Genomic DNA, 21,467 nt, shown 5'->3' on the forward strand with positions numbered 1-21,467 from the left:
CACTTTCAAGTTTGAAGGTACCATATAGCTATAAAAGCTTCCTCCATTCATTAGTTCTTAACTCATAATAGCTAGATTAGCTACGATCTTGTGAATCATTTACTCTATTGCTTCAATGGAATGAATCAATGTACACAAAGTGTAGCAACCCCTTTGGGAGGCTACTACTTAAGAAACAAATCTAATTCCTTACTTACAAAATATTAAAAGAAATATTAATAAAAATATTCAAAGTAATTTAGTAGCAGAAATAGGCCCATGCGAAAAGGTTCAAAGTGCAATATTTTTTTTTAACATACACCATAATTTTATTTAAAATAAAATACAATGTCAAAATATTAACACAGAGTGATATAACCCTTCTTGAGCAATCAAGAGATTAAAACAACTTTCTAACAAATTTATACACTCATTCAAAATCACTGCAAGTTTGTATTATACATAAATTTTAAACTATCGGGTATAAAGAAAGAGAAACTAGTTTTCTCCTTTTCTACATATTTACAAGACAAAGTGTAAATTCAGCATATTACAAGACCCGAGTCATTAAAGTACCCTAATACAATAAAGTAGGTTACAAATTCAAGTTACAAGATTTTTTTTGGTCTTTAAAAACCAACAAGCCTTCAAATAACATAAGTGTGACATATATATATATATATATATATATATATATATATATATATATATATATATATATATATATATATATATATATATGTATATATTCTGTATATCCTGTACATCATGTATACGTCCCAAAACTATGCAAAATCAAGGTGCATATACAAATGTGATCTTCATAAGTTCTTCCAAAAGACTAATTCACCCTGGCCATCTTCAGATTTCATCCCGAACATTTCCTACGATAGAAAACAACTATCGCTAAGCATAAAGCTTAGTGGTGTATAAACTTTAGGCCTGGAGTCATTAAATTCTCCAATTACCCTTTTCAGTCATAGTTAGCTCAATTTAACATAATTTAAAACAAGTGAACAAATATATCAAACATATCAATATCAAACTTTGAAGTGTTTCCAAATATCAATAACAATGCTCAAGAGTCTAGAAAGTGTATACTATCAATTTAAGGAAGTATACCAAATATCCATTTTTTGCCCAATATGTACGTCATGCCATCACACTAAGCATAATCAGATATCAAGATGGACCGAAGCCCCAAATCAAGTAGGGTCAAAACCCAATAGACAAGAGAATCAAGAACCATATTAAAAATGGCTTCCTAGTTCGTACTTAACACGGACAAGTTCCATAATCCAAGACGAACTACAAATCCAAAGTCAAGATGGCAAAAGATCCGAATCAAGAGGCATGCCAAGTGAGTGACCAAATCACTTCTACAAGAAGGACAAAGTCCCAACAAGAATGCAAAATGATCAAACAATCCGTACGAATGGGCGATTTAGCAAATTTCTGACAAGACTTAATATAATACGAATATAACAATATAAATTGAAGACAATAAAAACAAAATATCAGGTTATTTCAACATATTTCCAGCAAGTAAAAAGAGTATAAGTTTATACACAAACCTTGGTGTTTTACCATAAAACAGTTCAATCACAACTTGAGGACGTTCGAATCGTCTACGCCGTAAACAAACCAAATCTGTTCACTTCCTCAAACACTTCCCCTTTGATGTTTTTTTCAAGGGTTTATATACCTTAAATACATAATCAAATATCTAAATAAGTTCAGTGATTTAACAAGTCAACTAAACATGATATTGGTGAAAATTACCCAAAAATGTTTGAAACAGAAATTCTGGACAGTATCACTGTTCCAAGTTGTGACTCAGTTTTGAAGATATATACGGACAAACTAGACTTTATAGTCTTCACAAAAGTTGTAGATCTATGTCTTAACGTTTCAGAACATCTTGAATAACCACCATATCAATTTTGAACAAAAAGTTATGCTAAATTTACTAACAGCAGTACATAGAGTATTTCAAGAACTGAAAATCTGGACAGCACCTGCCCTGTACGTTTTGACCATTTTTCAGGTATATACCAACAAAACTAGATTTTTATTCCTTCATAAGAGTTGTAGATTTATAAAATACCTTTCCAGAAAGTCCTAGATCACTTAAATCGGAGCTCCGTACAAAAAAATATGTAGATAATACTAGTAGATATCTAGTATAAAAACGGGTTATAGAAACTTACCAAGAGGAGCAACTTGATCTTCACCAAAAACGAATTTTGTGTGTTGATTTAGTAGAAATCCATGGTTTTTTTTATGAACCTTCAGCTTCTTGTTCTTACAGAGGAGAAAGATAGAGAGAGATAGAGATAGAGAGATAGAGTAGAAAGATAGAGATAGAAAGAGATAGAGGTAGATATTTCTTCTTCTTTGTTTCTGAAGAGTAGAAGAATAGGGAGCTTACGGATAGATATGAAATAAAATGATTCCTCAACTACTAAATATTCTTAGATAAATACAAAAGGTTGGAAACCCAAAACTTAATTATATACTATATTTAATAACAAATCGTCAAAATAATATTAAGTGTTACATATAGCAACACCATGGAACTTCCTTGCCAATATTAACACAACCTAAAGTAAGAAATTTTCATATACTGACCATTTCACATTTAGGAAGTGTAAAGTAAAATATTTCCTTGTTATAAAAAAAATGCTCAATCAAGAATGCAAATATTGTAAAAATTTTGGGGTGTTACAACTCTCTCTCCCTAAAAAAAATTTCGTCTCGAAATTTACCTTGTACTAGTCCCGAAACAAATGTGGATATTGAACTCGCATATCTTCTTCTCGCTCCCGGGTAGCTTCTTCGCCTGAATGATTTCTCCAAAGAACCTTCACTAATGGGATTCTCTTTTTTCTAAGCTCTTTTATCTCCCACGCTAAGATTTGAATTGGTTCTTCTTCATATGTCAAATCAGGATTAACCTCAATAGACTCAATAGGAAGAACATGAGATGGATCTGAGCGGTATTTTCGAAGCATAGAAACATGAAAGACTTTGTGGATCTTACCTAATTCAGGTGGCAAAGCTAGCTTATATGCAACCGGACCAATTCTTTCAAGTATTTCATAAGGTCCGATAAATCGAGGACTAAGTTTACCTTTTTGGCCAAATCTCATAATCTTCTTCCATGGAGAAACCTTTAAAAATACTTTATCGCCCACCTGATGCTAAATTTCACGTCTTTTAAGATCAGCATAGGACTTTTGTCTGTCTGAAGAAATTTTCAAACGATCCTTGATGATTTTTACCTTATCTTCAGTTTGTTGCACAATCTCAGGACCCACAAATTTTCTTTCACCAACCTCATTCCAACAAAGAGGCGTTCTACATTTTCTCCCATATAAAGCTTCATAAGGAGGCATGCCTATTCTTGATTGGTAGCTATTATTGTAAGCAAATTCTATTAGGGCCAAATGTTTGTCCCAACTACCCTTAAACTCAATAATGCAGGCTCGAAGCATATCCTCCAAGATTTGTATTACCCTTTCAGACTGGCCGTCTGTTTGTGGATGGAAAGCGGTGCTAAAATTCAACCTGGAACCCAAAGTTTCTTGCAGACTAGACCAAAATCTGGATGTAAACCTCGGATCTCTATCAGACACAATAGAAACAGGGATTCCATACAGCTTCACAATCTCATTAATGTACAATTTTACTAAACGTTCCAGTGAGTAGTCCATTCTAATTGCCAAGAAATGAGCACTCTTAGTTAGTCTATCTATAATGACCCAAATTGCATCATGATTTCTTTGAGTACGTGGAAGTCCAGAAACAAAGTCCATCGTTATCCTTTCCCATTTCCATTCAGGTATTGACAAAGGTTGCAGTAAACCAGCTGGGACTTGATGTTCGGCTTTTATTTGTTGACATACCAAGCATTTAGAAATGAACTCTGCAATGTCTTTCTTCATACCACTCCACCAATAGTGTTCCTTAATGGTCTGATACATTTTAGTACCTCCAGGATGCATTGCATAAGGTGAACTATGTGCTTCAATTAAGATCTGCTTTCTCAATTCATCATCATTAGGAACACACAACCTATTTTTATAAAATAAGGTACCATCTTTCCTTAATGAAAAATTTGATTCTCTTCCATTTTGGACTTATTCAACCCGTTTCACCAGCTTCTCATCTAACTTCTGTGCTTCTTGGACTTGCTCAAGTAAGACTGGCTTGACTTGCAAATTAGCAATGATAGAACCATTAGAATTGAATGAAAGGCAAACATTCATGGCTCTTAATTCAAGAAGCAAAGGCAAATGACTTAGAGTTAAACTTGCAAGGGAATTGCGACTCAACGCATCTGCAACCACATTGGCTTTACCAGGATGATAATCAATCGTGCAATCATAATCTTTGATGAGATCAATCCATCTACGTTGTCTCAAGTTTAACTCTTTTTGTGTACCCAAGTACTTCAAACTCTTGTGATCAGTAAATATGTGACACTTCTCTCCGTACAAGTAATGCCTCCAAATTTTTAAGGCAAAAACAATGGCAGCAAGTTCAAGATCGTGAGTGGGATAATTTAACTCATGTGATTTCAACTTTCGAGAGGCATAAGCAATTACTTTCCCTTCTTGCATCAAAACACAACCCAAGCCACGATGAGATGCATCACTGTATACCACATAATCTTTTCCTTCAGATGGCAAAGAAAGTATTGGAGCTTGTGTCAACAAGGATTTGAGCTTTTCAAAGCTCTCTTAACACTTGTCATCCCATACAAACTTAGTATCTTTCCCCAAAAGTTTGGTTAAAGGAGAAGCTATAATAGAGAAGCCCTTCACAAACCTTCTGTAGTATCCTGCTAAACCCAAGAAACTTCTTATCTCAGTTGGAGTTTTAGGGAGTTTCCAATCAACAATAGCTTGAATCTTACTAGGATCAACCTTCACACCTTCAGATGATACAATGTGCCCCAAAAATGCCACTTCATTCAGCCAAAATTCACATTTGGAAAGCTTAGCGTAGAGTTGTCTCTCTTTCAGAATTTGCATGACAATTCGGATATGCTTATCATGATCTTCTCTATTCTTGGAATAGACTAAAATGTCATTAATAAACACTACCACAAATTGATCGAGATAAGTCTTGAATATACGGTTCATTAGATCCATAAATGCGGCAGGAGCATTTGTTAAACCAAATGGCATTACCAAAAATTCATAATGGCCATACCCGGTCATAAAAGCAGTTTTAGGAACATCTTGCTCCCTCACACGCAACTGATAATATCTAGACCTCAAGTCAATTTTTGAGAATAAGCTGGCACCTTTCAGTTGGTCAAACAAGTCATCGATTCTAGGCAGTGGGTATTTGTTCTTGATTGTTACCTTGTTCAGCTGTCGGTAATCAATGCAAAGCCTAAGAGTGCCATCTTTCTTTTTCACAAATAAAACAGGAGCTCCCCAAGGTGAAATACTGGGACGGATGAAACCTTTCTCAAGAAGTTCTTGCAATTGAGCCTTCAACTCTTTTAATTCAGCTGGAGCCATTCTATAAGGAGCGATAGAAATAGGGGTAGTTCCCGGGACAAAATCTATAGGAAATTCAATCTCCCTTTCTGGAGGCAACCCAGGAAGATCATCAGGAAATACATCAGAAAAGTCGCACACAGTTGGTATGTCCTTAAGACTTGGACTCCCCAATCGTGTATCGACTATATGAGCAAGATAGGCATCACAACCTTGACAAATCATTTTCCTTGCCAAGACCGCTGAAATAATATTAGATGTCAATGATCTTTCTCCTTGAACTACTATGTGTAAATGTGCAGGAGTTCTAAATGTCACTTGCTTCAACCTACAATCAACCACTGTGTGGTGCCTATGGAGCCAATCCATGCCAACAATAACATCATAGTCTTGGAAAGGCATTTCAAGCAAGTCGGCAGGGAAGACCAGATTTTGAATCATGAATGGACAATCTCGGTAAATCCTGTTAACAACAGCCTGATGACCTAATGGACTCGTGACCAGCACATCAAAGTCAAGTCTCCCAGATTTAACAGTATCAGGAAATGCAAGTGATGAGCAAACATAAGAGTGCGAAGATCCAGGATCAAATAGTGTAACAACAAATATGCCAAATAAGTGAAATTTACTAGCAACCACGTCTGGGCCATCCTGGTCATTCTTCTGTCTCATAGCATAAACTCGTGCAGTAGCTCTTGACTCACTAGCCTGATTAGCTCCACTCGAACCCGCTGCTTGCATATTTCGAGGTCTAGCACTGCTATTAGCTTGAGAATGAGTAGTGACAGGCTTTTGAACTGATCCCTCTGTATGTGAATACGAAAAAGGATTAGGATTAGGACAATCCTTCACTTTATGATCCATACTTCCACAATTAAAGCAAGCACCGGAAGCTCGTCTACAGGCACCATAATGATTCTTCCCGCACTGTGCACAAGTAGGGGTATGAGTTTTGCCTTGGCCATAACTTGGAGTACTGGCAGTAGAAAAATTCGACTTATTCTGCTTATGGTGTAATGATTTATGTGTACTCTCAGTCTTGGAATAATCAAACTTTCCCTTTTTGGATGGACCGCCATAATCTGAATTACCCTTCCTAAACCTGTTTTCTCTCCTACTAGCTTCTTCCTTGTCAATTCTTTCCCAAGTAAGAGCAGCTGAAATCAGCTTGGAAAAATCATCAAGTTGTAAGATTGCCATTGATTTTCGAATGTAACCATTCAAACCTTCTTCAAATCTTTTGCACTTGTCTCTTTCACCATCAATAATACCTTTAGCATAGCGAGAAAGCCTGAGAAAGTTTTGTTGATATTCTGCAATAGACATACTTCCTTGTCTTAAATTCAAAAACTCTTTCTTTTTAGCATCACAATAGACAGGGGGAACATATTTTGCACGAAATAATTTCACAAAGTCATCCCAAGTCAGCACCAGAGGTTTTGCTTTTGCATTTGGCACACTTACCCACCAATCATAGGCGTCTTTTTGTAAAAGAGAGATAGCATACTTAAATTTGGAAGCATTAGTACACTCCAGTTGTTCAAAGACCCTCTCCATGCGCTCGAGCCATTGTTCAGCTACCGTGGGATCTGTAGTGCCTTCAAATTCAACTCCGCCCATTTTTCTCATCTTCTCAAAATTCATTTCACTAGGTTCTGACCTTGTCCCAGCCAAGTGACGAAAGAACTCAGCCATTTGCTGGAATGGAGGAGTCATAAATGGAGTATTATGACTCATTGCTCTTGGATTACTGCCCACTTCATTTCCACTAACACGAGGATGATTTAGGTCAGGCAAGGGTTCCTCATTTTCTCCCTGAAGGTGAGGCATGACATTATGCTGAGCCTGACTTTCATCAACGGATTCAACAGCTCTATTCGAAGAAGAGGCCATATTAAAATTCCTATAAAAGATAAGATCACACTTCATTGGGGACATGTACATGATGCACGTGCACACAGAATCCAATAAATTAAATTAAACAAGTATGCAAAAATTTATAAACTCCAAGTCATTTTCAAAAAAAAAAAATAACAACAAATACTACGTACTATCACAACAAAACAAATCCTAGAATCACAAGCCGTGGCTCTGATACCAAAACTTGTAGCAACCCCTTTGGGAGGCTACTACTTAAGAAACAAATCTAATTCCCTACTTACAAAATATTAAAAGAAATATTAATAAAAATATTCAAAGTAATTTAGTAGCGGAAATAGGCCCATGCGAAAAGGTTCAAAGTGCAATATTTTTTTTAACATACACCATAATTTTATTTAAAATAAAATACAATGTCAAAATATTAACACAGGGTGATATAACCCTTCTTGAGCAATCAAGAGATTAAAACAACTTTCTAACAAATTTATACACTCATTCAAAATCACTGCAAGTTTGTATTATACATAAATTTTAAACTATCGGGTATAAAGAAAGGGAAACTAGTTTTCTCCTTTTCTACATATTTACAAGACAAAGTGTAAATTCAGCATATTACAAGACTTGAGTCATTAAAATACCCTAATACAATAAAGTAGGTTACAAATTCAAGTTACAAGATTTTTTTTTGGTCTTTAAAAACCAACAAGCCTCCAAATAACATAAGTGTGACATATATATATATATATATATATATATATATATATATATATATATACATATATATATATATTCTGTATATCCTGTACATCATGTATACGTCCCAAAACTATGCAAAACCAAGGTGCATATGCAAATGTGATCTTCATAAGTTCTTCCAAAAGACTAATTCACCCTGGCCATCTTCAGATTTCATCCCGAACATTTCCTGCGATAGAAAACAACTATCGCTAAGCATAAAGCTTAGTGGTGTATAAACTTTAGGCTTGGAGTCATTAAATTCTCCAATTCCCCTTTTCAGTCATAGTTAGCTCAATTTAACATAATTTAAAACAAGTGAACAAATATATCAAACATACCAATATCAAACTTTGAAGTGTTTCCAAATATCAATAACAATGTTCAAGAGTCTAGAAAGTGTATACTATCAATTTAAGGAAGTATACCAAATATCCATTTTTCGCCCAATATGTACGTCATGCCATCACACTAAGCATAATCAGATATCAAGATGGACCGAAGCCCCAAATCAAGTAGGGTCAAAACCCAATAGACAAGAGAATCAAGAACCATATTAAAAATGGCTTCCTAGTTCGTACTTAACACGGACAAGTTCCATAATCCAAGACGAACTACAAATCCAAAGTCAAGATGGCAAAAGATCCGAATCAAGAGGCATGCCAAGTGAGTGACCAAATCACTGCCACAAGAAGGACAAAGTCCCAACAAGAATGCAAAATGATCAAACAATCCGTACGAATGGGCGATTTAGCAAATTTCTGACATGACTTAATATAATACGAATATAACAATATAAATTGAAGACAATAAAAACAAAATATCAGGTTATTTCAACATATTTCTAGCAAGCAAAAAGAGTACAAGTTTATACACAAACCTTGGTGTTTTACCATAAAACAGTTCAATCACAACTTGGGGACGTTCTAATCGTCTACGCCGTAAACAAACCAAATCTGTCCACTTCCTCAAACACTTCCCCTTTGATGTTTTTTTCAAGGGTTTATATACCTTAAATACATAATCAAATATCTAAATAAGTTCAGTGATTTAACAAGTCAACTAAACATGATATTGGTGAAAATTACCCAAAAACGTTTGAAACAGAAATTCTGGACAGTATCACTGTTCCAAGGTGTGACTCAGTTTTGAAGATCTATACGGACGAAATAGACTTTATAGTCTTCACAAAAGTTGTAGATCTATGTCTTACCGTTTCAGAAAATCTTGAATAACCACCATATCAATTTTGAAAAAAAAGTTATGCTAAATTTACTAACAGCAGTACATAGAGTATTTCAAGAACTGAAAATCTGGACAGCACCTGCCCTGTACTTTTTGACCATTTTTCAGGTATATACCGACAAAACTAGATTTCGATTCCTTCATAAGAGTTGTAGATTTATAAAATACCTTTTCAGAAAGTCCTAGATCACTTAAATTGGAGCTCTGTACAAAAAGATATATAGAAAATACTAGTAGATGTCTAGTATAAAAACGGGTTATAGAAACTTACCAAGAGGAGCAACTTGATCTTCACCAAAAACGAATTTTGTGTGTTGATTTAGTAGAAATCCATGGTTTTTTTTTATGAACCTTCAGCTTCTTGTTCTTACAGAGGAAAAAGATAGAGAGAGATAGAGATAGAGAGATAGAGTGGAAAGATAGAGATAGAAAGAGATAGAGGTAGATATTTCTTCTTCTTTGTTTCTGAAGAGTAGAAGAATAGGGAGCTTACGGATAGATATGAAATAAAATGATTTCTCAACTACTAAATATTCTTAGATAAATACAAAAGGTTGGAAACCCAAAACTTAATTATATACTCTATTTAATAACAACTCGTCAAAATAATATTAAGTGTTACATATAGCAACACCATGGAACTTCCTTGCCAATATTAACACAACCTAAAGTAAAAAATTTTCATATACTGACCATTTCACATTTTGGAAGTGCAAAGTAAAATATTTCCTCGTTATAAAAAAAATGCTCAATCAAGAATGCAAATATTGTAAAAATTTTGGGGTGCTACACAAAGTTATCTAAATTTTAAATTTTATACGTATTGGCCCTTTACATATCGTTGCACATACTTCATTAGGATTTGCATACTATTTGGTGTGAGCACGCGATTTTTTGCCTCATACGAATTACTCCAAAAGAATTCCCAAAATTAGGTCTTTTTTTTAATTATGTGTTATTTTTAGGAATTATTGTGTGATTTCCCTGATTGTTCGCATATATTTGTGTGCATGTTTAATTTTGTTAATGCATTAAAAATACAAAAATATAGCATTTTCATTTGAGATTTGATTTTTACATTTTTTGGAATTAATTAATAATTAGATGTTTTACAAAAATGAAAATTCAAAAAAAAAATAACATATTTTTGTAATTTTAGTCAAATTGTGTGATTTTCTTTTAATTTGGCATTTAATTATTTGTGATAATTATTAGTTAGAATTAATTAGTATTTTTAAGTTAATTTGGTGTTTTATAATTAATTAGGATTTTAGTTTTAATTGTTGAAAAGAAAAAGGAAAAGAAAATTGAAAAGGAAAAGAGAATAAGAAGAGGAAAATCTGGTTGGGCCAATTTAGCCAGACCCAAAACCAACACTCAGCCAAACCCAAAGAGAATAAGAAGAGGAAAATCTGGTTGGGCCAATTTAGCCAGGCCCAAAACCAAAACTCAGCCAAACCCATTGAGAATAAGAAGAGGAAAATCTGGTTGGACCAATTTACTAATTGAGAAGCTTCTAATAGTGGTAGGATAGTATTTGCATTATCAAATTAACTAAAAGCACTAATTGAGTGGACAATTAAGTGGATGATTAAAGAAATGAAAAGTTGAATTGGTAGTAGAAAATGCACTAATTGAATGCCCATTTAAGGAAGCTGAAAATCAGATTAGAAAAGAAAAAAAAGAGGGGGGCGGAGAGAGCGGTATACACTCGATATACACTCTAGATATACTGGATATACAGGGCAGAGAGCTAAGAAAACTTGGAAAAGATTCTAAGAGAGGGAGAACATTAAAAGAGGGTAGAAGGCTAGGAAATTCGGAGAAAAAAAAAAGAGGGGGGCGGAGAGAGCGGTATATACTCGATATACACTCTAGATATACAGGGACAGAGAGCTAAGAAAACTTGGAGGAGATTCTGATAGAGGGAGAACAGTAAAAGAGGGTAGAAGGCTAGGAAATTCGGAGAGGAGAAGAAAAAAGGGGGCGGAGAGAGCGGTATACACTTGATATACACTCGATATACACTCTAGATACACTGGATATACAGAGGCAGAGAGCTAAGAAAACATTCTGAAAATACTTGAAAAAAAACTGGAATTTACTGTTTCATTGATTTCTATTTTTGGTTTTCAATTTCGAATTGGCTGAAACCATCTTCCATATACAGTTTCATTGAACTATCTAGGGTTAATAGCTGGATTAAAACTGTGACTGTTTTGTTGCTGCTGGTGATTGCTGTTGTTTTTACTTCTGATCTCACCCCCTTTTGACTTTCATTTCCAGGTATTCCTTCATACCCTTTGCTAACAAATGAAGTGCCACAAGTTGGAACCAGATTGAATTTGTATACAGATTTGGATGTTCGAATTGGAATTTGAATAAGAGTCTTGTTTGAATGTTAAATTCTATTAGCTTCTGCTGTTTATACTTTTGTTTTCTTGTAATGATTCATGTGTTAAGTTGTCCAACTGTGCTCAAGGTATAGATTATATACAACAATAGCTCCTGCTGAAATTTTGGCTATGTATGTATAGATTGCCTGGTCTTAACTGTAACCAATTGATGTTTCCATATAGTTTATGCCTTAGTTTAAAAGGGGATTATTGTTGATTGATATATATAAAGTTCTTATTCATGCCCCGACTCGTTTTTCTCCCCTCCTCAACGGTTAAAAAGATTATGAGAGATCACTGGTAGGTATGGCTTCAGGGATTCGATCCTGAAGTCCTTGCTTGCAGCCGGCGTTGCCAAAATATTCAGGCCCTTCCGCTAATAAAATGGTTTAATAAAGCCTTGTTGTTTGGAAGGGACTTCTCAAGTACTTTAGTGTTAAATAATTAGGGTCTTAAAAAATGGAAATTTGAGGCAAGCCATAGTTAGACACTTAGTAACAAATGGCTCTTGTGTTAATTTCATAATGTAGAGGTAAAATAATAAATATTCCTAGAGAAACCTTTAGGGCCGTTTAAAATATTATCGTGATTGTGGACATGTTCGCGTGACATAATAATTAATTAGGGCCTTTTCTTTTATTATTAGAGACAAACTAAGTAGAAAATTGTAGTTTTCTTTAGGTTGGCCTTTAAATAATAAATGAGGCGAACCCTGCTAAACAAAAATGCATAAATTGCGGGGTCCTCTTAAATGTCTATAATAAAATACTTAGAATTCGAGATGGGCCGTTTAGCGAATTTCACAGCCCTCCCCAAAGATAATAACGCATTAGTCACTTTAGGTGCGCTTTTAATAATTTACCTTCTTAAACTCGGGTGTGCATTTCATGTGACCCAAATCAAATCCCAAAAATGTTGAATAAAATGTGTTCAAGATTGCGGGTGCATTTCACGTGACGCAATCTAAAGACACATTTTAAACGACGTTCAATTTTCTCTAAAAATAATTGAATAAAAGCGGTTGAAAGATAAAATTGGCACATAGGTTCAACATGTATTAAAATCAGATAAATAAGTTGAATATGATAGTTGAGCGACCGTGCTAGAACCACGGAATCCGAGAATGCCTAACACCTTCTCCCGGGTTAACAAAATTCCTTACTCGGATTTCTGGTTCGCGGATTGTTAAACAGAGTCATATTTTCCTCGATTCGGGATTCAATCGGTGACTTGGGACACCATAAATCTCCCAAGTGGCGACTCTGAATTTCTTAAAATAAATCCCGTTTCGATTGTCCTTTAATTAGAAAAACTCCCTTTACATATACCCTTTTTCGGGGTGTAGGTTAAAAAGGAGGTGTGACAGCTCTGGCGACTCTGCTGGGGAGACGAACCCAGAATCTCTGGTTCAGGGTTCAAGAATTCGAGCTTAGAATAATTGTTATAGTTGGCTTTATCCATTATTTGGTTTTGTTACATGATCTGGGCCTAATGTGCTAATTGATTGCTTTTACCGCTTTGATATTCCGTGAACTGTATATAAATTGTTGCGAAATCCCTCTTCTCTCTGAGTCTTCTAATCATGAAGAAGTGTGCACTTCGTGTGACTTCTTTTCTGTTAGAGTCATATTCCAAATTTAGAACGAGGTTCGGACAAGTTGCAAAGCCGGTAAAGATTCTGTATTCCCGGTACGCTGCCCCCCCTCCGGCTCGAGCTGTCCGCTCGGGTAAGTCAGGTCTAGAACAATAAACCCAGGTTTTGAACCTAGAATAACTCAGACTCATGCCGGATCCCTAGTAGGAACGTTTGTTTGCATCATGTGCATTTGACTTTGGGGACTCAACACAGGGGTTGAGTCCGTCTAGGACAGGTGTACCCAAAATAACAGGCCATCTTGATGCATCCTATGTGCTACATGTTGCATTTCTTCAAGGGTAAAAGGGTCATTTGGCGGACCAATGATAATTGAGGGCGAATGAAAAAAAGAAAAAAAAAAGAAAAAAGAGAGGCTGAAGTGTGAAGATAAAGCGAGCTTGAAAATTCATTTTTTTTTTGCACTTTTTCATTATTTGTCGAAAATCAGAAAATAAAAAATAAAATCCAAAATTTTTTTTGCATGTTTCGTCATTTTTCAAGAAAAAGCAAAAAAAAAGTGATTTCTATAAATTAGTGGTTTTTTTTATTATTCTCGCCCGTATCCAATCTGCCCGAACTACGCTAACCTGATTCTCGTCTCTTGGGGCGGGATACGTAGGCAACCCACATAGGGTTCGGTCTTTCTAGTAAATCTTAGGTTCTTGGCTTCGCGGGGTCATAGCCAAATTTTGCACTTCTAGCCACCTTTTGGTCAAATAAGTCATTTTGCAAAAGTAGCCTCAATCATGTCAACCATGTGTCTAGTAAGGAATGTTTTTATCTCACATAGTATTGATTTAAGTTTTCTTATACAAGTGTGGATTTATTTATCGGAGTTTAAGCATGACAGACACCTCGTGACCATCCAGTCAGGATCGCTCAGTCGGGAGTTGCTTAAGGAGATTTGTTTTATTTTTATGTCTTGAGGCTGTTCTTCTTTTTATATTGTCTTTTACTTTCTACTTTTGTACAGTAATGTCAAGTCCTTTATTATTGTTATTTTCTGCTTTATATTTTCCTTTATTTAGAATACTAATTCTAGAAATGGAAAAATTTCGAGGTTGTTTTTCCTTTAGGCAATTAATATCTAGGACTTAAAATGGATATTTTTTATGTTCCCTTTAGTATATTAAGACCAAAAATTCAAAAAAAAAAAGAATTTTCTTTAGTACCCCTTTAAAAGTTTTCTTTTAAGATATTAAATCCAAAAATCCAAAAAGATTTTCTGTTGAGGTTTTTCTTTGGGAAATTGATGGAAAATGACTTGAAAAAAAAAATTCTTTTATTTTAGGACATTGTACATATAAGAAAAAGAAAACAACAATACTTTTTCTTTGGTTTATTTTCAAAGTTTCTTCCTTAGGTAATCAAAAATTCAAATTCAAAAACAGTTTTTTTGATCTTTTTCATTTCTTGTTTCGAAGTCTTTTCTTCAAGATATCAAGTGAAAATTCAAAATATTTTTCTTTGGTCTGGCCTTTAGATTTCCTTCTTAAAAAAGAAAAGAAAAAATCAAAAAAATATTTTTTCTCTTGTAGGGATTTTCCTTAATAATTTCCTATAGAGTATTTGTTTCAAAAAAAAAGGTGAAAAGATATGTGCTCATTAAGCTTGAGTTTAGAATAGGTTATAGAGCATTTAGTCTAGAAAATTCAAACAAAAAAGAAAAGATTTGCTTCTTTTATTTCTCTTTTCTCATCGGATTAGTCACTAAGGTAAAAAGGGAAAAAGAAGAAGAGAATGAAAAAGGAAATGTTGGTTTGTTATTTCGTTCCCGATCTTCCAGAACTACGCAAAGATCTGATTCATGTAGCGTCACGATACGTAGGCAACCTACATAGGGTTCGATCGAATCATTTTATTTTTTTAAAAGAAAAAAAAAAGGAAAAAAGGGGAAAAAAGAAAAGAAAAAAAGGGTGAAATTATGGGTCGTGAGAAATGAGAGGAAAGAAAAGAGTGATACTTAGAAAAAAAGAGAGGAAGGAAAATGATCAAGCAAGTGCTAGAAAAGCAAAGAAAAGGGAGGTTGAATGGACAAATTGGGATGATGCCAAGTGACTTTATGACCCTCGAAGTCATTCTAGAATCATTAATTGTTGCTAGGTGCATTGCACGCAATGTGATATTTTTGCTATTAAATGCCCTAACGCTAACGTGATAGCTTCATTTTGTTATATTCACAAAAGAAGGGTGGTTGGTTTGTGGTTCTTAAGGTAACTCATCCATTCAACACAAGGCCAAAGGGCAAGGTAGCCATGACTAGCAAAAACTTGGACACAAGAGTTGTTGACCCGTCAAGGGAGTTTGTGGAGTCGGAGTCTGAATTGAAAGAAGAGTTCCAAAGGGTGAAACAACAGATGGCAGAAATGTATCAGTCTTGGATCAGGGGCCATCCTCCACCTTCATTCCCCACTAACTACACTGAAAACCCTGCAACTATCCCATTACTATCACAAGTCCAGGTTCCCACTGCTGTTGATATCTCCCCACAACCTTTTCACACTCCACCCCTTAAAAGCACATCATATCCCGCCCCTTTGACCAATCATGCTCTTGTAGTTCCTCCCCAGCTACTTTTCCTCGATCCTCTAACGAGGTTGTGTTCAAAGTCCCTGATGCCCAACACTATGCACCAGAACCAACTTTTAAAGTCTCAGATTCATACTCTCTCGCTCCTCATTTTGAGCTTCCCGGTGAAACTGAAAAGCTTTCTAAGATAGTGGAGCAAGATGAGATATCCAGGAAGGTGAAAATCTTAGAGCAGTCTTTAAGAAACATGCAAGGGATAGGGAGCCAGATGAGCGTGGCTTACAAAGACTTGTGCTTGTTTCCTGACGTCCAACTGCCTGATGGGTTTAAGATGCCAAAGTTCGATTTATATGACGGGTATGGAGATCCCATGGCCCATTTGAGAGGCTACTGCAGTAAGATGAGAGGTGTCGGTGGGAAAGACAAATTATTGATGGCGTACTTCAGTCAAAGGGAAATAGAAAGAATGATTCAAGAAGGGGTAATTGTGATCAATGACAGTGTCAGGGAGCACACAAACCCTCTTGGTAACTTGTTGACTGAAGTTGATGATATTGAAGTTAGTAATGGTCTTGGCAATATTGATGAGGAACTCAGTGGATAAGATGCCGTTCTTGGTAATTGGAAAGACGCTCTATTTCTTGGTCAGCCGGAGAGAAGTTTTGGTGGTTTATTTTATTGTCATTTTTGTTGTCCGGGTTATTTTCAAGGTTGTAATCCGGATATTATATTGTGACTCAAACCCTTCTATCCTTTTATTTTGCCTAGTTTGTTTAGTCGTAGTAGCTCGTGTTGTCTAGGTTTGTTCCAAGGTTGTAACCCCGCTTTAGTCTGTTTGTTCTGTTGTTCAAACCCTTTCACCATCTGTCTAATGCAATTTTCTATTTTCTGTTATTTCTAGTCATTTTTGTTTAGTTCTCTTTTCCTTTTATAGTTCTTTTCCTGTTAAATCTAGTGACATGACATGCACGCATAATTCTCAGCATGGTCTTAAAAAGTTAATTTAGTCATGAAGTAATAAAACAATTTTGAAGATGATAGGGAAATTTGAGGGAAATAAGTAAAGGCATTTTGAGATCATTTCAAGCCCGAATTGCGTGAAACTGGGGCAGATAGAACATAGAGAAACCCTATTGAAATGCATCCTGCCGCATCAGGTTGAAGCCAACGGCAAGTTTGCCCCAAATTGACAGGGGTCGTTCATGGTAATGAGAGTGAGGGTGTTGTCCAATGGTGCATTGTAGTTAACAGATGTAGAAAGCGAATGCGTGGATATGGTTATCAAGTCTGGTACAATCAAAAGATGATACAAATGTTTTCCTTGGTTTGTTTAATTGTGTAGTTTGCACTTGACATCTTTTGGAGATTGGAATGACGAAAGCATTTTGTTCTGCTATCTAAACACTTTATCCTTCGTTACCCCTTTGAGCCTTATTTATTTTCTTTCATACCCCTCTTTCGGAATCAGTAGCAAAGATCAGAAACACAAGTGTAAAAGATAAGTAAAGGAAAAAGAGAAAAGAAAAGAAAAAAGACAACAAAACAACAAAAAGTGAAAAAAAGAGAAAAAAGAGAAAGAGGAAGAAAAAGGAAAGAAAAAAATACAACAACAAAGGAATTTCTATGTCATGAACTACGTTCGACCTAATTCCTTTTAAGGATACGTAGGCAGCCTCACGGTTCGGTCTCATCAAAAGAAAATCCAAAAGTCCCCAAGCAAGAAACTGGGGCAGAAGTTGTGGTAGTTGTAAGAAATCTGATTCCGAAAGTTATAATTTTGAACCCAATTGAGTTGTTTTGAGCCTTTTGATACCCTTTCTTCCTAACTCCATCCAAAAGCCCACATTACGGTCCAAAGAAAGACCTTCTGACCAGTCTTCGAGACATGCCAAGTCGAGCAAGCAGAGGTGATTCATACGAAGGGCAACACTCTGGTTCAAGTAAGAAAAAAGAGAGAATCTTATTGATGAAAACCCCCACGGGTACCGAAAGGCGATGAAAGCTAAGAGAAATAAAAAGTGAGAGAGTCTTATTGGTGAAAACCTTTACGGGCACCTTGAGGCGACTGTAAGATGAGAGAAAAGAACAAAACGAGAGAGGCTTGATGGTGAAAACCCTCCGGGCACTACAAGCCTAATAAGGATTGTGAATTAGATTGGATAATTGGAGCATTGAAGCCCAGTTTCATGGTTTAAGGGTACAACAAGAGTTGAACATCAGATTTGCTTCACGAAATAGGCCACAAGTGCATGTCATGGCCATTAGAGTTGGTATCCACGTTTGATAGGTTTCTACTTTGTAGTTTTCTTGTTAGGAATAATTTCTTCCCTTTGTCCTATACTCTATGCCTTTTGTCTAGGTTACTCCCTCTCTTTGAGTTTGTTTGGTCAAAACAAGTGAGCAATGACTTCAAAATTTGCCACCAGCTTTCCGATTGAACAAAATGGGGTCTAGCTAGCACATCAAAGTGTCACAAGTCAGGAAAAACAACATGAGCACTGAGCTGGTAACAATCAACATACTTTGGGATCCTTGTGAAACACAAAGGTTTGGTACATTTCAAGTTATGGACAATGCAACAGGTGGATGGTATTAGGTGAAAAGATCAAAGGTATCTGCTGTGGTAAGATTGACAAAAATGGTTAACTAGTGACAAGCGAGGTTTTCCAAGTAGAAATCAAAACTAGCATGACAAGTGAAGGAGCAATAGACCTCAAGGCCAAGGCCAGTGGTTTAATTCAAGAAAGAACAGCATACACACTGAGTGGGTGGCAATTGTCGTACTTTGATATTCATGTGACAACACAAGGGTTTGGTAAATGTCGGTTTATGAGCAATGCAATAGATAGAGGGTATTGGGTCTGAACGGAGAAGAGGTATTTTCTGTGATATGAGTGACAGAGAAATTGGTTAGTCAATAAGCAAGCAACGTCTTTCAAGGTGAAATCAAAGTTATAATGGCAAGTGAAGGAGCAATCGTCGCAAAGTCAAGGCCACAAACCAACCACCATATTTAAACTCACAAGTTTTCTTTGTCTGAAACAGGGACAAAAGCTGTGTTCATATCAAAGCTGGGAAGCTTGAAATTTTCAGGTGTAATGCCCCAATTCTGCTTACGCAAAGGCTATTGAGAAGATCACACATAACCCGTAGGAGATGCACTTCTTAGTCTGGGTAGTTCAGGTTATATTTTTATTGTAGGAGACGCACTTCCTAAACTGAGATTTTACCCTTTAGGAGATGCACTTCCTAGTTTGGATCATATAAGTTTGAGTCACTGATGGTTTTAACCCTAGGAGACGCACTTCCTAGTCTAAGTCTTCCAAATTACATTTTGTTTTAGGATACACACTTCCTAAATTGATAGTTCATCCATAGGAGACACACTTTCTAGTTTGAGTCATTGATGTTTCACCCATAGGAGATGCACTTCCTAGTCTGGGTAGTTCAGGTTATATTTTTGTTTTAGGAGACACACTTCCTAAATTGAGATTTCACCCCTAGGAGACGCACTTCCTAGTCTGGATAGTTCAGGTTATATTTTTGTTTTAGGAGACACACTTCCTAAATTGAGATTTCAGCCTTAGGAGACGCACTTCCTAGTCTGGGTAGTTCAAGTTATATTTTTGTTTTAGGAGACGTACTTCCTAAATTGAGATTTCACCCCTAGGAGACGCACTTCCTAGTCTGGGTAGTTCAGGTTATATTGTTGTTTAAGGAGACACACTTCCTAAATTGAGATTTTCTCCTAGGAGACGCACTTCCTAGTCTGGTTCATTTAAGTTCATTCGTGGGAGACACACTTCTTAGTTTAAGTCATTAAAGTTTCATCCCTAGGAGACGCACTTCCTAGTCTGGGTTTTTCAGGTTATATTTTTGTTTTAGGAGATGCACTTCCTACATTGAACTTTCCCCTAGGAGACGCAATTCCTGGTTCCACGCACTAAAGTTATACCCTTAGGAGACGCACTTCCTAGTCTGGGTTTTTTAGGATACACTTTTAGGAGACGCACTTCCTAGTTTGGATCGTATGAGTTTTAGTCACTGAAGTTCTCACCCCTAGGAGACGCACTTCCTAGTCTCGGTCATTTAAATTTATTCCTAAGAGACACACTTCCTAGTTTAAGTCATTAATGTTACACCCCTAGCAGACGCACTTCCTAGTCTTGGTATTTCAAGTTATATTTTGATTTACAATATTGCTAACAACTCACAAATCTTCCTAGTGCAAACTGGGGCAAGAAATTTTTTTTTGTTTTGTCTATTTTGTTGTAATCAGGCACCCACCTGGAGAACAAGGGGAGACAACTTAAGTTTCTAGGGAAAGAAGTTTCGAAGGAAGGCAGTTCAAGTATCAGGGGAAATGGTTCAAGGTGCAAGGGAAAATATTGTCAAGCAACAAGAGAAGACGGTTCGAGTTCAGCAGTCAGGAGCCCGCTTGGAGAACAAGGGAGTACAATTCAAGTTTTAGTTTTCAAGTTCTTATTGATATTTGGTAGTGTGATTCGTTTTACACTTACATACCCAAACTGGGGCAGAAAAATTTCCTTTGTTTTCGTCTATTTTGGTTGAATTCAGGAGCCCGCCTGAAGAGTAGGGAATACATTTCAAGTTAGTAGTCAGGAGCCCGCCTGGAGAGCAAGGAATACATTTCAAGTCTAGCAATCAGGTACCTGCTTGGAGAACAGGGAGAAGCAGTTCAAGTTTAGCAGTCAGGAGCTCGCCTGGAGAGCAGGGATTACATTTCAGTCTTTACATTTTTCAAGTTTTGAAGTTGGGAGCCTGCCCATATAACAGAGGAATACATTGAAGTTTGAAGTTAGTAAAGCGGAGGGTTACAACAAAAATCCCTAGCAGAAATTAGAAGGAAGACCACAAGTCGAGCCAGAGGTAAAGAAACAGCGGAGGAAGCACAAATCAACAAGGCAACATAAGTCACAAGATCAAGTTTGGCAATAAATCTTTGTAAAACATAGATTATAGCTTAGTCTAGCTTCTTCATTTTTGTCATGGTGTAATAAGGAGGTCAGTAGGCAGTATCAGCAGCAGCAGTAACAACAAAACCACAGCTTCATGGTAGTCCCAACTACCAAAACTTTCCGAACTACATTGACCCGATTCCTTTATAGCCAAGGATATGTAGGAAACTTTTGAAGTATAGGTTCGGTCAAATCTTTCAAAAATGCTTCCCAACGGAGTATTCAAACAGGCAAAAATCGCTCGTATCCGCTCACTTTATCTTTGTACAAAAACTATTCATGTTTCCGGACAAAGAGGGGCAGTTGTGAGCACGCGATTTTTTGCCTCATACGAATTACTCCAAAATAATTCCCAAAATTAGGTCTTTTCTTTAATTATGTGTTATTTTTAGGAATTATTGTGTGATTTCCCCGATTGTTCGCATATATTTGTGTGCATGTTTAATTTTGTTAATGCATTAAAAATATAAAAATATAGCATTTTCATTTGAGATTTGATTTTTACATTTTTTGGAATTAATTAATAATTAGATGTTTTACAAAAATAAAAATTCAAAAAAAATATAACATA

At 36.0% G+C, this 21,467-nt stretch overlaps 1 protein-coding gene and 2 long non-coding RNA genes across 3 annotated transcripts; all 3 read right to left on the minus strand.

The window, feature by feature from the left end:
• Positions 1–377: 377 nt before the first annotated feature.
• LOC104223833 (uncharacterized) lies at positions 378–2,431 on the minus strand. The gene is made up of 3 exons (XR_011402644.1): positions 2,190–2,431; positions 1,554–1,684; positions 378–863 (listed from the first exon to the last, which is right to left on the minus strand). It is a non-coding gene; the product is annotated as an uncharacterized lncRNA (long non-coding RNA).
• A 2,255-nt stretch (positions 2,432–4,686) lies between these two features.
• On the minus strand, positions 4,687–7,388 carry LOC138891154 (uncharacterized). The gene has a single exon (XM_070174140.1). It carries the CDS (start codon positions 7,386–7,388, stop codon positions 4,725–4,727), a length of 2,664 nt encoding a protein of 887 aa, XP_070030241.1. The 3' UTR covers positions 4,687–4,724.
• Positions 7,389–7,868: 480 nt separating this feature from the next.
• On the minus strand, positions 7,869–9,829 carry LOC138878894 (uncharacterized). Its single transcript, XR_011402645.1, has 2 exons — positions 9,628–9,829; positions 7,869–8,301 (listed from the first exon to the last, which is right to left on the minus strand). It is a non-coding gene; the product is annotated as an uncharacterized lncRNA (long non-coding RNA).
• Positions 9,830–21,467: the final 11,638 nt, after the last annotated feature.

This window comes from Nicotiana sylvestris, chromosome 1 (assembly GCF_000393655.2).
Source record: "Nicotiana sylvestris chromosome 1, ASM39365v2, whole genome shotgun sequence".
Lineage (NCBI taxonomy): Eukaryota > Viridiplantae > Streptophyta > Magnoliopsida > Solanales > Solanaceae > Nicotiana > Nicotiana sylvestris.

What these genes read in the sequence shown, in the direction of transcription:
- LOC138891154 (XM_070174140.1), bottom strand. Translation starts at nt 7,388, where the DNA reads ATGGCCTCTTCTTCGAATAGAGCTGTTGAATCCGTTGATGAAAGTCAG.